Source organism: Protopterus annectens, chromosome 10.part0, assembly GCF_019279795.1.
Source record: "Protopterus annectens isolate FY-2018-M chromosome 10.part0, PAN1.0, whole genome shotgun sequence".
Lineage (NCBI taxonomy): Eukaryota > Metazoa > Chordata > Ceratodontiformes > Protopteridae > Protopterus > Protopterus annectens.
In genome coordinates, this window is record NC_056744.1 from 735,238,384 (window position 1) to 735,253,708 (window position 15,325).

The following is a 15,325-nucleotide window of genomic DNA, read 5'->3' on the forward strand; positions in this document are numbered from 1 at the left end:
GCTCAAGTGCTTAGTTTGTGGTAATTCAGATCTAGCAACTCGTTACATGCTACACTCTCAGCGCACTAGTGTTTTGTGATGGGGGGTACCACTTTAGGAAACTGCACATAATGCCAGGTATGGTTCTTGTACAAATTCCTACATCTTCAAAGTTTTGTTTCCATTTTTATGATGGTGTCTTGTAATTCTAATGTATATTATATTCCTTCATCTGAGGGATTAGCAGTATCCCTAAGTTAAATGAAAAGAAAATAATGTACTGTAATTTTTAATGCTACCGCATATAAACAATATAAATATCACATGTATTTGCTCATATACATATCTGGTTTTAATCAACAAGAGCAGACATTGATATGAGTGAATGCGTTTTAATGCTGTAAAAAAGTTAACATTCAAATGAAGGAACTTTCTTGTGTGAGATTACAATGCAGCAGGGTTAGGAAATCTGCCCTTACCCCACTGTTTTATGATCCTGCAGTTGCTATATACAGTTAGCAGGGGTAGTATGGGGTGCAGGGAGACTTGCCACCCTGAAAAAGCATTAGTTTTAGATTATGGAGTTTTTGATCATTTTAGATTGTCTCCAAAATGATCATAGGTTGGTACTAGGTTATCATCCCTAGGGCCTATACAAGCCTATCCATAACAATTCCCTGGCTATTTCTTCCCACACTATTTACTTCCTGGACCCCTGTCTATCAGGGTGGCTGACATGATCCCCTGGGTGAATTTCCTTTCTTTCATCCAATCGTCAAAGTTCCTTTGAAGAGGGCCAAAGAGGCGCTCTGCTTGACATGTATGGGTATTCTACTCCAGAGTCTGGGGAGTCTTTGGGTCAGGAACCTATCCCTCCAGCATGTTTTGTTTATTGTGATGACAAGGTTTAGATCCCTGGAGCATGTGGCTCTGAGGGATTGAGATTTCTTTAAGTGTAGCATGTCCAACAGCTCTGGGTTTGACATGGCCTTGTAGGTTAAGCAGAGTTCACCTCTGAGTAGACGATATGTGACAGAGTATAGCTGGAGTTTTTTAAGGTGGTCAGCATAGGGCATCTGCTTTAGGCCTGTGATTCTTTTAGTGAGGTATTTCTGTAGCCTTTCCAGTTGTTGCAGATGTCTTGGGAGGTACATACCAAATTGGGCATTGTATTCTATAATGGGTCTAATGAGGGATGAGTACAGTGGGACAATGACCTCCTTTTTTCTGTATGAAAAACCCTTAGTGATGAGGTGTGCCACATAAAAGGATTTCCTGACTGGTGATGTTGTTATCGAAGGTGAGACCACTGCCCATCTGTGTCCCTAAGTCTCTTATCACACTTTCGGTGTTTAGTGTACTGCCACCTATGTGGTAATTCATGGGTCCATGTTTTTTCCCAAAGGGGATAACTATACATTTCTAGGCATTGAGCATGAGCCCATGGCTCTGGCACCAAGCATCTGTTTCTGTAAGGCCCTTTTGTAGAGTATCTCCATTATTGGGAGATTCAATAATGGCACCCAGTTTGTAGTCATCTGCAAACATTGTTAGTCAGTGTCCCTTAGTATTGGCCTGTATGTCAGAGAAGTAGATGCCAAACAAGAGTGGTCCCAGAACTGAACCCTGAGGTACTCCACTTGTCACTTGTTTGAAGCTGGATTTGGCGTCAGCTACTTTTACAGTGTGGGTTGTCAGTAAGCCAGTTGACAACCCATTGAGTGATGTAGGGATCAATGCCCAGCTTAGTAAGTTTATCTATGATTCCAGAGTGGGGTATGGTGTCAAAGGCCTTGGCAAGGTCCAGATAGGCTGTGTAGACCACCTTACCTTCGTCCACAGCTCTGGAAACTGATTTGAAGAAGTCAATCAAGTTCAGGAGACAAGATCGGCCCTTCACGAACCCAAACTTGGGTGGGGTCCAGTGTTTGTAGGTTGTCAATCTCTTTTTTTATAAGTTCTGTGATAATACTTTCCATGGACTTGCAGATCAGGCTCATCAGACTGATGGGGCAGTAGTTCCCGGGATCCAAGTTGGATCCCCCCTTGTGAGTGGGATAACTGTAGATGTGCACCACTCAGTGGGCAAGAAGAAAGTTAAGAAGTCCTTGGGTGTCTGTCTCCATCACTGCCTCAGTCATTGTGGCCAAAGCTGTTTCATTGGATGATCCATCTTTTGCCTTCTGGTTCCTCTAGCTGCAGCTCTTCAGGAAGCCATTAATGAATGGGAGATTGACATATTCCCTGTAGCTATAGGGTTGATTCACTGGGCAAGGAAAAAACACTTTGGTTGACCTTGCAGGTATGAGTGGTTGAAGGTATACTGCTTAGCTGGGGTAAGGTACCTGATTCCTAGGCTAGTGCTCCTGTCATGAGTCAGTCCCATTCCAGGGATTTCCCTAGGAAGGAAAAGCAGAAACTTAAAAATGTCTTCTCCTGTGTCTGTTGTTGAGTCAGTTCTAATAATAGCACCATTTAAAAGAGGGAAAAACTTGGCTAGGCTTGTAAGGGCCTCAGGGTCATTAGCCTAGTAACCTCTTATGATCCTGTGAAGCTTGGTTGTAAGCAGTCTGCTGTCTAAAGACTGTGAAGATGCAGCCTGCACTGACAGACATTCCATTGGCCTAGACAGAGCGAGAGAGAGAGTTTTTCTTTTTTTTTTCTTTTACGGACAATATGGCTCCTTGTTTGCATATATGCCTACAAAATCTTGCATGTTAAAGGTCAAAATAAACAATAAGTGATATAAATCCATGGAAGTATGACAGTGTTTATGAAGTAATGTATGTATTGTGCTATTTTCTTTTCTTAAAAATGTTTATTGGTTGCGGAAAACTTGCATACCTCACAATTCAGATTTTTGTCTCATATTTTCAGTTTGTTTCTCATAAAATTGTGTTCTTTTGGCAAATCATTGAAGACTGAAGTCAGAAAATAATGGCAGGCATTTGAGTTTGACTTCATATCCTCAGAAAATGCATACTAATGCAAACTTTGTTGTTCTATGCACTTTCTAAGGGGGTCAGGGGATGTATGTGTTCATACCTATCAACTGTACAGATTTCCACAGAATGTCCAGACTTTTGCCTGATATTTTTGGTCTGTTCCTCATAAAAATTCAGTTTTTTTTGACAAATCGCTTGGATGAGCTAAGGATTAAAGTTACTAAATAATGACATGTATTTGATTTTCAGACTTCATATCCTGTAGAAAATTCATTCTAACACAAATCCTGTTATTCTAGCAACTTTCTAAATGTGGCCCTAGTTTGCCTTTTTCCAGATTTCTTGTGCTAAGAGATTGAGAGGTACTGTATGTGTGTGTGTGTGTGTGTGTGTGTGTGTGTGTGTGCGTGCGTGTGTGTGTGTGTGTGTGTGTGTGTGTGTGTGTGTGTGTGTGTGTGTGTGTGTGTGTGTGTGTGTGTGTGTGTGTGTGTGTCTGTTCAGCTGTCCAGGTTTTTTCAGAATGTCCAGATTTCTGCCTCATATTCCTCAGGAGCTTTTCTTCCCGGGCCTCCACTGAAAAAGGGATTTTGCACAGATGGACTATCCCAGTTAACAAATGCCAAATAAATAAAAAGAATTTAAGTTGCTAAATAATAACAGACATTTGAGTTTTAGATGCCATATCCTTTAGAAAAAAATGCATACTAACACAAATCCTGTTATTCTACAATTATTACATTCATGAGAGCAATATTTATAATCTGTCCCTATTTATTTTAGGCTTTGTCCAGATTTCTTGCACTAAGAGGTTGAGGTGTGCATATGTGAGAGTGAAATGCCCTATTTAGAGTTAGCAGGTGGAATTTATTTTCACATACATTTTCAAGGAATTTTGAGCTTCAAGGGAAGAGATGTTTACTGTTGTTCATGCTAAGTCTGCTTAAAATGTGCAACTGTTTTGTTTAGCAAATGATATCACTGTTGTGGTGTAGAATTTCAAAACAGTCTTAGTAGCACAGCAGGTAGCATACTTGCATCTTGATGTACAGGACTGTAGGTTCTACTCCCACCACATGTAAATTTGTATTTTAAGGGGGTGGAGTGCTGCAGTCCTGAGTATGTCCTCCTTTGGATGAGATGCCTAGTAACTATGAACCTGTGTTTCCGCTTGCCACTTATTCCTATTGCAATATACAAGCTTAGCATTTTTTTTAAATGTAACATAGGCAATTTATTGTTTAAGGGCAGTAGACACTGAATTTGTAGATGAAACACTGAAATATAAAGCTGTTTTTTAGCAACAACCTCTCCATTAGTTTCAGATCTCTTTAATTTGAAATTATTCAGATGACTTTTACTTCTACAGAGATTGTGCATATTGACTGATATTGGTAGATTGTAATGATAGACGTTTAAGTGGCCTTTTATGGTTGAAATGTTCTGAATGGGCAATTTGCCATTATTGGTTCATGTGTTTTGTTTCATTGCTTAATGGAACAAATGTTAAAAACTATAAAACACACTCTAAGTGGTGCTGTATTAACAAGGGATATAATTTGGTTATTATATATTATAATTAATAGAATCAGGAAGGTGAATCAAAGCAGTTATGCATGGTTCTGAAATGTGTGCAAGTGGCCTATGATTTGAAAACAGTCATGTAAACTTAACCTGCCACTGGCCAGATGCATTTTCTTTGAATGTGGGTTTAAATGCTGTTTCAGTGCATGTGAGTTTCAAAGGTAGAGAAGTGTTAATGCTAAGTCTGTTTTCATTGTAAGACTATTGCTTTGTTTAAGTTTAGCAAATGTCTATCAGTGTTTGTGCTATAAAATAGGAGGTTACTAAGCTATTGGCCCTGAGGCCCTAAAATCTGAAATAGAAGTTGAAAATTAAAACCAAGTATCTGTAATCATTGTAGAAGTAATGCATAAAACAGTATGCACACAGAGAGTTTTGAACAGTGTTTATGGCAACTGGGAAGAAATAGCCAAGTAATGGGATACTGGAATGGATGCGTGTGTGTGTTGGGGGGGGGGGGTTGAAGGGGGTGGGGTTGGGGGGTGGTGCTTTGAAGGGGGTGGGGTTGGGGTGGTGCTCTGGGTTTGTACCCCCCTGCAAAAAATCCTGTGGGCTCCCTTGCTTGTGAGGTACATACCAATGGGACATTGTACTCTATAATGGGTCTAATGAGGGATGAAAAGCCCTTAGTGATGAGGTGTGCCACATAGAAGGATTTCCTGGCTGTTGTGGCGATGTGGTTATCGAAGGTGAGACCACTGTCCACCTGTGTCCCTAAGCCTCTCATCACACTTTCGGTGTTTAGTGTACTGCCACCTATGTGGTAATTCATGGGTACATGGTTTTTCCCAAAGGGGTTAACTATACATTTCTTGGCATTAAGCTTGAGCCCATGGCTCTGGCACCAAGCATTTGTTTGTGTAAGGCCCTTTTGTAGAATATCTATATCATTTGGGGGATTCAATAATGGCTCCCAGTTTGCAGTCATCTGCCAGAGTCCTTTAGTTTTGGCCTGTACTTCAGTGAAGTAGATGCCAAACAAGAGCAGTCCCAGGGCTGAACCCTGAGGTACTTCACGTGTCACTTGTCTGGAGCTGGATTTGGAGCCGGCTACTTTTACAGTCTGGGTTCTGTCAGTAAGCCAGTTGGCAACCCATTGAGTGACGTAGGGATTTATGCCCAGCTTAGTAAGTTTATCTATGATTCCAGAGTGGGGGATGGTGTTGAAGGCCTTGGCAAGGTCCAGATAGGCTGTGTGGACCGCCTTACCCTCCTCCACAGCTCTGAAGATTGATTTGAAGAAGTCAGTCAGGTTCAGGAGACAAGATCAGCCTTTCACGAACCCAAACTGGGTGTGGTCCAGTGTTTGAAGGTTGTCAATGTCTTTGTTTATAAGTTCCATGATAATGTGTTCCATGCCCTTGCTGATCAGGCTCATCAGACTGATGGGACGGTAGTTCCCAGGATCCAAGGTGGATTCCCCCTTGTGGAGTGGGATAACTGTAGCTGTGTGCCACTCAGTAGGCACAAAGCCTGAGGTGAGGCTATGATTAAACATGACACTTAGGTGAGGTGCAAGTTCATTTTGTAGTTCATGTAGTACACAGCCCAGGATGTCATCTGATGGATGCTGTATTCTTAGCTTTGGAGAGTGTGGTTTCTACCTGTGTGGCCATGATTACCGGAATTTGGCAATCTTTTGGTATTGAGATGGGCCTTTTAGGGGGTGAGAGGGGGGTGAAGTTGGCACTAAATCGATCTGCCAAGATATTGGTAATATCCTTGGGATCAGTATATTTAATGCCATTCTATTGTAGATCAGAGCAGATCTGAGCATTGCCATTTAGATTCTTGACATAACTATAAAATGCCTTGTGGTTGTCTTTGGAATCTTTGGCAATTTTATTTTCGTAACTAGCTCTGGAGGATTTTATGAGGGATCTCAGCTTCTTACTGAGACTGGTAAGGGAGTTTTTTGCATCCTGAGATTTTCCTCTTTTCTGCAAGAGTTTCTTCCTCCTGTTGTATAGTTTGTTTATAGCAGGGGACCACCAGATTGGCTTCCTTTTTTTGGAGGAGAGCATCTTTCTTCTATTTGGGATGGCACGATTCATGCCCGAGTGGATGTGCTTGTACAGTACCTTAGTGTAGGATTCAGCAGTCGAACTTTCAGATCCCATCTGCATGGGTCTCATGAAGTTTGTCACTTCTGAATTAAGTAGCATGAAGTTGGCTTTGGAGAAGTTTTTTACAGAGGTTTCCTTACTGGGGGGTGGGGGGGGGTGGGATGTGGATGTCAAGGGTGATTTGCTTATGGTCAGACCTGACCATTGAGGGGGTGACCACTGGTGTGGAGCATCTATCTCTCATGTTGGTAATGACCAGGTCTAGCATATTGGAGCCCCTGGCAGGACAATGGATTAGTTGATCCAGGGCATTGGAATTTATGAATTCCAAGAACCGTTGGGAAAAGGTGTTGGTACCTGAGTAGTTTTCCCAGTTAAGGGTAGAGTAGTTGAAATAACCCAGTATTATGGTGTTTGGTTGTATCTTAATATTTTCCAGTATGTTTAGAAAGGTGTAGTGAGAATCTTGGTGCATGGTGGGGATATGTAGCAAGCTACAATTTGGATTGCAGTCTTAGCTAGTGTTAGTTGCACCTGGAGAATTTCAGATGCATTGTGTTGGGCAACTAGCCTGGAGGTGTGAATATCCTTGTTGAATATGGACACTCCTCCACCTTTAGTGTTTCGGTCTTGGTTTGGTGGGCGAAAAGTGTGGTAAGCGTTGTAGCCTGGTATTGCGGAGGTGCTCTCTGGAGCCTTGAACCAGGTCTCAGTTACTGCACAGATATCAATGTTCTCCATTTTTAGGAGTGCCTCGAGAGAGTGCATTTTGAGGTTTAGACTTCTAGCATTTAGCAGCATTACCTTCAGATTTTGCATGTTTGTATCTGTTATGGTGGTTGTTTTGTCCTTTGAACCTTGCCTAAAAAAGGCACTATGGGGTAGCAAGAGCTTTAACCAGTAACCTGAATCCCAGGGGGGACAGGTGCAGACCATCTCTGGCAAAGCATCATGGTTTGTCGATCATGTCTTCCCAGTCAGACAAATACTTTATCCCTTTTGAATGACACCAGAAGCTTAACCAATTGTTGAAGTCAATCATTTTGTCCTTATACTGTGGTATCATTCTGGGTGATGGCAGGATGCTACCCAGGGCTAGGGTCATACCTGCCTGGGCCACATGATCCGAGAGATCTTCCATATCTCTTTTCATGTAGTCCAGGGAGGTACATCTCAAGTCATTCACTCCAACATTGACAATGACAGAGTCATATTTGTACTTGTTGTGGAGTGCATGTGTTATGTGGCGGATTCTGGCACCTGACAGGCAGCTGACTGTAATTTTCTCTTTGTTCAGCCTGGTGAGTGGGACATCAGTGTGCCTGACTATAGAGTCACCTATGACTAAAGTGTTGGGTACACATGTTGATGTTGGTGGCATGGTGGGGTGGTTACTTTTGCCTTGCAAACACAAGGTGCAGGGTTTGATTCTCACATGTGATAATTGGCTAGGCTGAAAATGGCCCACAAGGGCAGTTAGCCTTGCACTAATCTATGACATGTTGGTTTCTATGACATTGTCTTTCCTTAGGGGCTGTTGTTGGGTGGCACACTGGTGTTTTCAGCTATGTGCCACTTTGGTTGTGACTGGTATTTGTTTGCTTTTCAGCTTCAGAGGTCCTTGTTGCTTGGCCAAGTTAATGTTAAGGACCTCCACATATGTGGGTTTAGTGTTGCTATGTGTGGGTGTTGATGGTGTGGGTTTTGAAGGGCTATGTGTTGCTTGAGGTGTAGTGCAGGTGTTAATCTTCTTCTCTTGACTGTCTAGCACAATCTTGGCTGGAGAGAGAGCTTTGCTTCAATTTGGCTATGTAAGTGCATCTCTTGCAGGTTGTAGTGTTGGGTGGTAGGAGGAGAGGGTTGTCTGTGTACATGAGGTAGTTGCTGCATTGCCCCAGTATGCCCCAGATTCATCAGGTGGACAGGAGAAATCACTGGAAGCTGACCCTTGGACATGCCTGTTTAGGTGCTTTTTTTGTAAAGTACAAGAGCTGTTTTCCCTTACCTTTTTAAAGTACTTTGCAATTATAGGCTGTTTAATGCCTACGATTAATTTCTCCTTATTGACAAGGAGAGTTGAGTGCTTGTATCAGTTTAAGGCTTCCTAGTGCTTTCCAGCAGGTTCTAGAGCAAGTGCTAGTCACAGGGGTTCAGATTTTAGTGCTACTACTGAGAAACCAGCTAGTTCTAAGGGAAAATTTGAAGAGCAGACTTTCTGGCACCTGGAATAGTTTAACCGTAGCCCAGCGGTGCTGCACAATGCGAAAAATCTGCAAACACATGCATTTTAAGCCAGAAAGTTGAAAGGGACAGAAATCAGCCCAAAAAGGCTAATACAATTGCAATTTCAGAGTTGGAAATCACTCCTCTAGTGTTAGATAGGCAGTACAATGCTCACCACCCCCACTGGTAAGCAGTAGGACTTCCCTCTACCACAGCAAGGTCTGGATAGCTCTGAGCACAGAAAATAAAGTCATGAGACAAGCAAAGCCTAGGATCTGGACTATACTAGCTAGGAAGCATGGGAAACGAGCAAACAAGATAGTATTTTTTTTTCTCTTTTTTTGTTAAAACAGGCTAAACAATATATATTTTACATGGATACAGTTAACCATAATCAACATACCCGAAAGTTGATATCACTGATGCTGACAAAAATAGATCAACAAAGTAAACATCGATGAGTCACTATGCATGAATGAGGAATGCCCTCACAGCAAGCTGTAAAAATTAAAAACAAATAAATAAATAAACACATCATTTATTGCAGAGGGGGCAATTCCCTTTGTGCCCCCACACCCAGTGCTAATTATATATACTCTTAGACTGCACAGTCCCCAGGAAAGGGGCACAATCCTCAACCCCAGAGTTGTCAATCTCACAAACCTGTCAACCAACTTATTTGTTGATGAAAGTGCATTGAAAAACATGTTAACATTCAGTAGTTTTGATCATATGTCATATCTGTACATGTTACTCAGAGATCATCATACCTTAGAGTAGAGGGTATACTCTGAGATACTTCACCCTAAGATGTAGTACATATATTTTCACACAGATTCAGACTTCAGAGGGAGAGAAGACATACTGAAAGAGGATAATCCTTAGTTTAGAATATTTGCAGTCATGACTGTGATTAAATATATTTGTAACATGTACATCATACTTTGGAGAACTCTTTCTGAGCTCTTATTTATTTAATGGCAGAATTTGCTGATTAGGCAGCTTCTAGGATGTTGTGATGCTGGAGGAGTACAGTTAATAAAGCTACATAAAATTACCTCACTTTTAATGTTCATTTGTTTCATTAAACATTTATAACATATCATTAAGCATACAGCATGAAAGGTAATGTATTCTAAAGAGAACTTCATGTGAAAGGTATCTCAGAATGTTTCTACATGCTCCTTACCTCCCCATATGATGGCCATCAGACCTCCCCAGTTACATCTCAGATATTTGGCATTCAATTCCTATTAATGGCAATGTGGTCATTGAGTTAGGCTAAAACTAGGTGGTAGGAGTCATCATCTAAGCATGTTGTCTGTGCCTCAGCTGTTGATGGACAATGAACCTCCTCTGACTATCTGGTCTAGCAGCACAGGAGGCCTGGTGGGAAGAAAATATATCACTATCCATTCTCTTTCAGTCCCCACCTCTGCCACTTCTCCCAGTCCATCTGTGTATCTGTGTGCTATTTCAGGAAAACATCAGCTATACAGACACCTGGGTCATTTGTAAGAGATCCTAACCCTGCTTTCAGATGTCTGACAGGAGCACTTATCTCACTGCTGGGACATGCTACACCTATCCCACATGCATGTGCATGTGTATGCTTAGGAAGACTGCCATCATTGGCTTGGCAGATCCAGGCTCATGTCTCCAATCTTGGCTTTTTTTTAGAGGCACACAAATCATTCATTACAGGGAGAATCAGCCAGCTTGGACTACCTCTCCCTCCCTTGGATTGGTGTGCCTGCAATGGCTATGGATTCTCATTTCCCCTGCCCCACTCTTCCAATGCACACTACTTCAAGCTAGGTCATCTGTGTTGTAGTCATGACTTGATCCCTCTCTGACACAAAGCTGGGAAAGTGCTTCTTCTTTGATTCTTTGTTCCCTTTTTACATTTTTGTATTACTAAAGCATGTTATGAACCTGATTTGTAAGACATGCTAGTTTGCATCAGATGGCCCATACTGCTCATCAGTGGATAGCTCTCATTTAAAATGTTTATCTTTTATGACCTCTGCTTGGGAGGTAATGCAAGTTGTATATTTATATTTTGCTGCTTGTTTTACAGTGATGAATACGAAGAAGATGGCTTCTGCCAGCCATACAGAGGAATTGCATGTGCCAGATTTATTGGAAACCGGACAATTTATGTTGATTCTTTACAAATGCAAGGAGAAATAGAAAATCAAATCACAGGTATGCAAAACATCTTTCATTTCATTTATGAGGCTGATAATTTGAGCGCATTATTGTTCTTACATTTTCAGAAAAAAAAACATATTCCATATCATGTATTGTAGTGTCACCTGTAATGAAAATTTAATTTTATTAACTCTGAAAAAAAATCAAGTATGCGAGTGCAGTAGTGGCTAAAGGGTATCAAACAAAGCTCATTCACTTAAATTCCTTTTTGCAGTGATAATGTAACCTCTGACCGAAACGCTATTCCCATTATGGAATGACGATTAATGATAAAATATCAAAACAACTGAATGAATAGTTTGAAAACTGAGAATGTGAAAGGGAATATAATTAATAGTAAACAAACAAAACATGCCAAGGATGAAACCAGAGTGTTGTTGATAAATGTTTTATTGAGCAGTTTTGTCTCCCAAAATTAAAGAATTCATCAGAATAATATAGTACATCTTCATGCAACTTAAATAGCCAAGTAAGTATGACTGGCAGTATGTAATCAACTAATCAGCCCTCTGACTGAGCAAACAAGCCATTGCAATTTGTTTTTTTTTAATTTTTAGATAAACGATAATGCTAAAAAGTATTTTTTTCCTTTTCAAGTGTTTTAAAATTATGTACTTCTAGATTGTAAATAAGATTATTAATATTGTATGTGGGTTGTTTTTAAGCATTATAGTATATCTAAAATGTTTGCATTGATCATTTTATAAGTTTCAAATGTAATATGTATGGTGAATATCTCTCATCCATGTTATATTTAAAAGTCATTACTGGGTAAAACAAAAAAAATAGCTGTTTATTAAATGTACAGATATGACTTCATACTATTCTCAAAGCTAAATTTTAAATATTGAGGTTTTCATACCATTCTGTAGTTCTTACTTTAATATTTGTTTACTTGTCAATCATTTGTGGCTCAGTGTCCACCCCTACCCCATGTTTTAGCAGATGTATAGTAGTCAGCTCTTACTGTCTTTGACAAACACAAGCCAGGACAGAAGAGGAGCATGTTTTGTCTGAAAAGCAAGAGAAGCATACAGCAAGTTAGGGTGCACAGCAGTAGAATTTAAAAGCAGCCTGTGAGATGTGAGGAGCTGTGGAGAGTGGAAAAGGCACATGGAGAAGTCTAACACACAGAGTTTCAGAAGGAAGAAGGAAAAAGGAAGTTTTATTTGTTCATGATAAAATATAAACTAATATTAATGTTGATTGATATAAAGTATATACAGCTAAAATATTCCCTAACTGATTAAATTATCTGTCCATTCTGCATGCCTGAAGAGACTTTTGTAGCAACTGTTATCTCAGATTCACTGCATACTGAACTGTGAAGTTACATGGGTTGTTTTGTAACATATCAAAACAATGAATGTAAAATAAAGGCCTGCTGCCTACTGTAAGCCAAATATCAAAATCAAATAGTAAAAAAAATAATGTCCTTAACTGGCACATTACCTGAATTGCAAGGATCATGCAATACAATGAATCAAGCAGGAAGTATTTAGAATAAAGTGATGGGGAAAGGAAGATACCAAATATGTTTCATGATCCTTGCAAAGTTATTGATCAAGGAAAAGTAAAATCTCTGACGGTTGAAATGGTGGCCTTAGAAGTTGATGAAAGAGTTATGCATGAAGCTGGTCAGCATTTGTGAGTGTTAGAAATGTGAAATAACGTTTGGCCATAGCCTGATTAAGAGAGTTATTGTTAGTAAACAAAGGGAAACAGGTCACACCATAATTCTTCTTTATTTTTTTTTCTTTCTTAATATACAGTTTAACTACATAACTATGGTAGTTGTGCTAAGCATGAATGTAGAATAAAGGGCAGTTTGGCTACGTAATATCTGTGATGCCTGGTGAAACTTAAGACAGGGCTGTCATTTTTCCAGGATGTGTAGCTTACTTTTAAAACTGAATAGCAAACATATAGCATGTATCCTGCAGCCAGATGTATAACTTGCAACAAATCATTTCAAGATTTGGCTGTTGCAATCTTGTCACATTTTTTGGCTGCAATCTTCTCATTATTACAGGAGAAGGTTATGATGTCCCTCAGCATACATGAAAAGGGTGGAGGAACCATTCTGCATTTTCAAAATGTGCACAAAAGTTTATTATGATTACTTTTTCTGGAAAATGTAAGCCATTAATAATGTTTGGCAGGCATAAATACCTGGCAGACAACTAGTGCAAACATATCACCCAAAAAGCAAACTTACTCTTAACAGTGTCTTAGACATTAAAGTTGAATTGAAGAAATATTGCCTTAGTTTCTTGGAAAATATTATGCAGTAACTGCAGGATTTACAACATAAGTGTTTTCATGCAGAATGAATGCAGGGTTATTCCATTACACTCTCGAGTTGGTATGCAATGTAAAACAGAATTGTTTTGCCATCAATAGTGGTGCTATTAACAAAGTCAGGTAGTATAAATATTTTTTTTTCCTTCTTGTCTGTTTACTGACAAATGTGAGTACATAAGCATAAATAACTACAGGAGTTGTATGCATGCTGTAGATTGAAACATTTAAATACTGATACTGAATAATTAAATACATTATTAGGTAAACATTTTCTGGTGTCTAGCAACTTTTGCTTGTTAATAGATGGGTTACATTTAGAAAAGATATTCCCTATCTTGGCGTAATATATAATGTTTATTGTGTAAATTCCACAAGCGCTTTCACCCTAACTCAATTGTAGGGCTTTTTCAAGTGTAAAAACAATGTAACTGTTCAGTCAGCCATCTTTAAATAACTTAATTTTGAAAAAGGCGCCAAAAAACAATCTAACCTAAATTTAAAGTAACCACACACATTTTTACAACTGTCAGGTTTAAAAATGCAAATTAAGTTCACTTTGTTCACCAAACATTAATAAAAATCAAACCAAATAAATTTCTTGACAAAACTTTGAACCAAAGTGGTATAAAATACACAAAATAACAGTTCTAACTAAAAGAGAAAAAGAAAAGGATGTCAAAGATTTAAAATACTTTAAAATTATATAAACAATACAAAAACAGTAATACTAATAGGTCTCTCAAAATATTGTTTTAATAATTATTTTGGTGGTTACTTTAAATAATTATTTTGATAAATCTTCTGCTTTTTTAATCAAATAAGGCTTAATAGAAATATGCTCATTTAGTCCTGGGGGGTGGGTGGCATTCAATCTAATTTGCCAATAGGTCTCCCTACAGCATAGCCAATTCTCCCAGTCTCCCCCTTTAGGGTCAATAGGTACTTGTTCAAGAATTCCAAAACGAAAGCCAATATGTTTAGGCTCCATTTGTAAATGTTTACTTAATGCATTATTAATATTCCCTTTTTTGATATTATATAAATGTTCATAAATTTGTTTATTTAACGCCCTCTCTGACTTCCCTGTGTAGAAACTAGGACAGTCTCTACACAGGGCTAGGTACACAATACCCTTAGTATGACAGTTATCCTTCTTTAAATAAATCCTACTGTTGCCATAATTTTTTAAGGTGATGGGTACTTCATCCAAAATATACCTACAGTACCCACACCTACCACAACTACTAGTTCCCTTATCCAAAGTAGCTGTACGTCTGTAATTGTTACTTTCGAACACCTTTTTCAGATTTGTTCCTGTTTTGTAAACAAAGTTAGGTTGATCACCTACTTTGTGTACTAAATGATTCTGGAATTTATTTAAGATAGGGTATAACGAGGTAAAGAAGATGTGTTGATTTTTACAAGGGGCGTAGACATTAAGGAGAAGAAGAGGTTTAGAAAGATTTGGGGTTAGAATAGTTACATAATACCACCTTCCCTCTTTGTCTACTTTAGTTTCTAAAATTTTGTCTTGGAATTGTTTCTTAATTATTATAGCTACCCCTGCACTGTTAGTTTTGCCTTCAGAGGCTATAATATCCCTTATCCATTTTTCCCTTTAATTTCTGTCCATTGTTCAAGAGTCAAATGTGTTTCCTGAACTAATATGAAGTTTGTTTTTGTTTTTAGGATGAGGTGTAAGAAAAGTTTTCTTTTTTTCTTAGTCTGGAGCCCTTTGATATTCCATGAGTCAAATTCCCACATTTGTGTGTCTGAGATGTTGGTGAAGTAAGTCTTGTGTGATCGTTTGTGATAATGATTTTTGATTATGTATTAATAAAATAAGATTACAAAAGCATCCTATTATTCCCGTCCCAAACCTGTACCTAACCACTACTCCCATGGACCAGGAATAAAGCAGGGAATAACTAGTTATTAACTTTAGAGATCTCAAATTCAGTAACTTATTTATATAATGAGTTTTACTCTTTAAGTGATAAATGGTAACTAGTG

General features: G+C 39.0%; 1 protein-coding gene across 1 annotated transcript in view; it reads left to right on the forward strand.

Moving 5' to 3' along the window:
- The window catches only part of ROR1 (receptor tyrosine kinase like orphan receptor 1), a 1,703,739-nt gene that overhangs the window by 1,551,767 nt on the left and 136,647 nt on the right, over window positions 1-15,325 (forward strand). Inside the window, exon 5 of the mRNA XM_044085558.1 lies at window positions 10,875-11,002. Coding sequence (XP_043941493.1) covers window positions 10,875-11,002 — 128 coding nt within the window. The remainder of the gene's footprint in view (window positions 1-10,874; window positions 11,003-15,325) is intronic.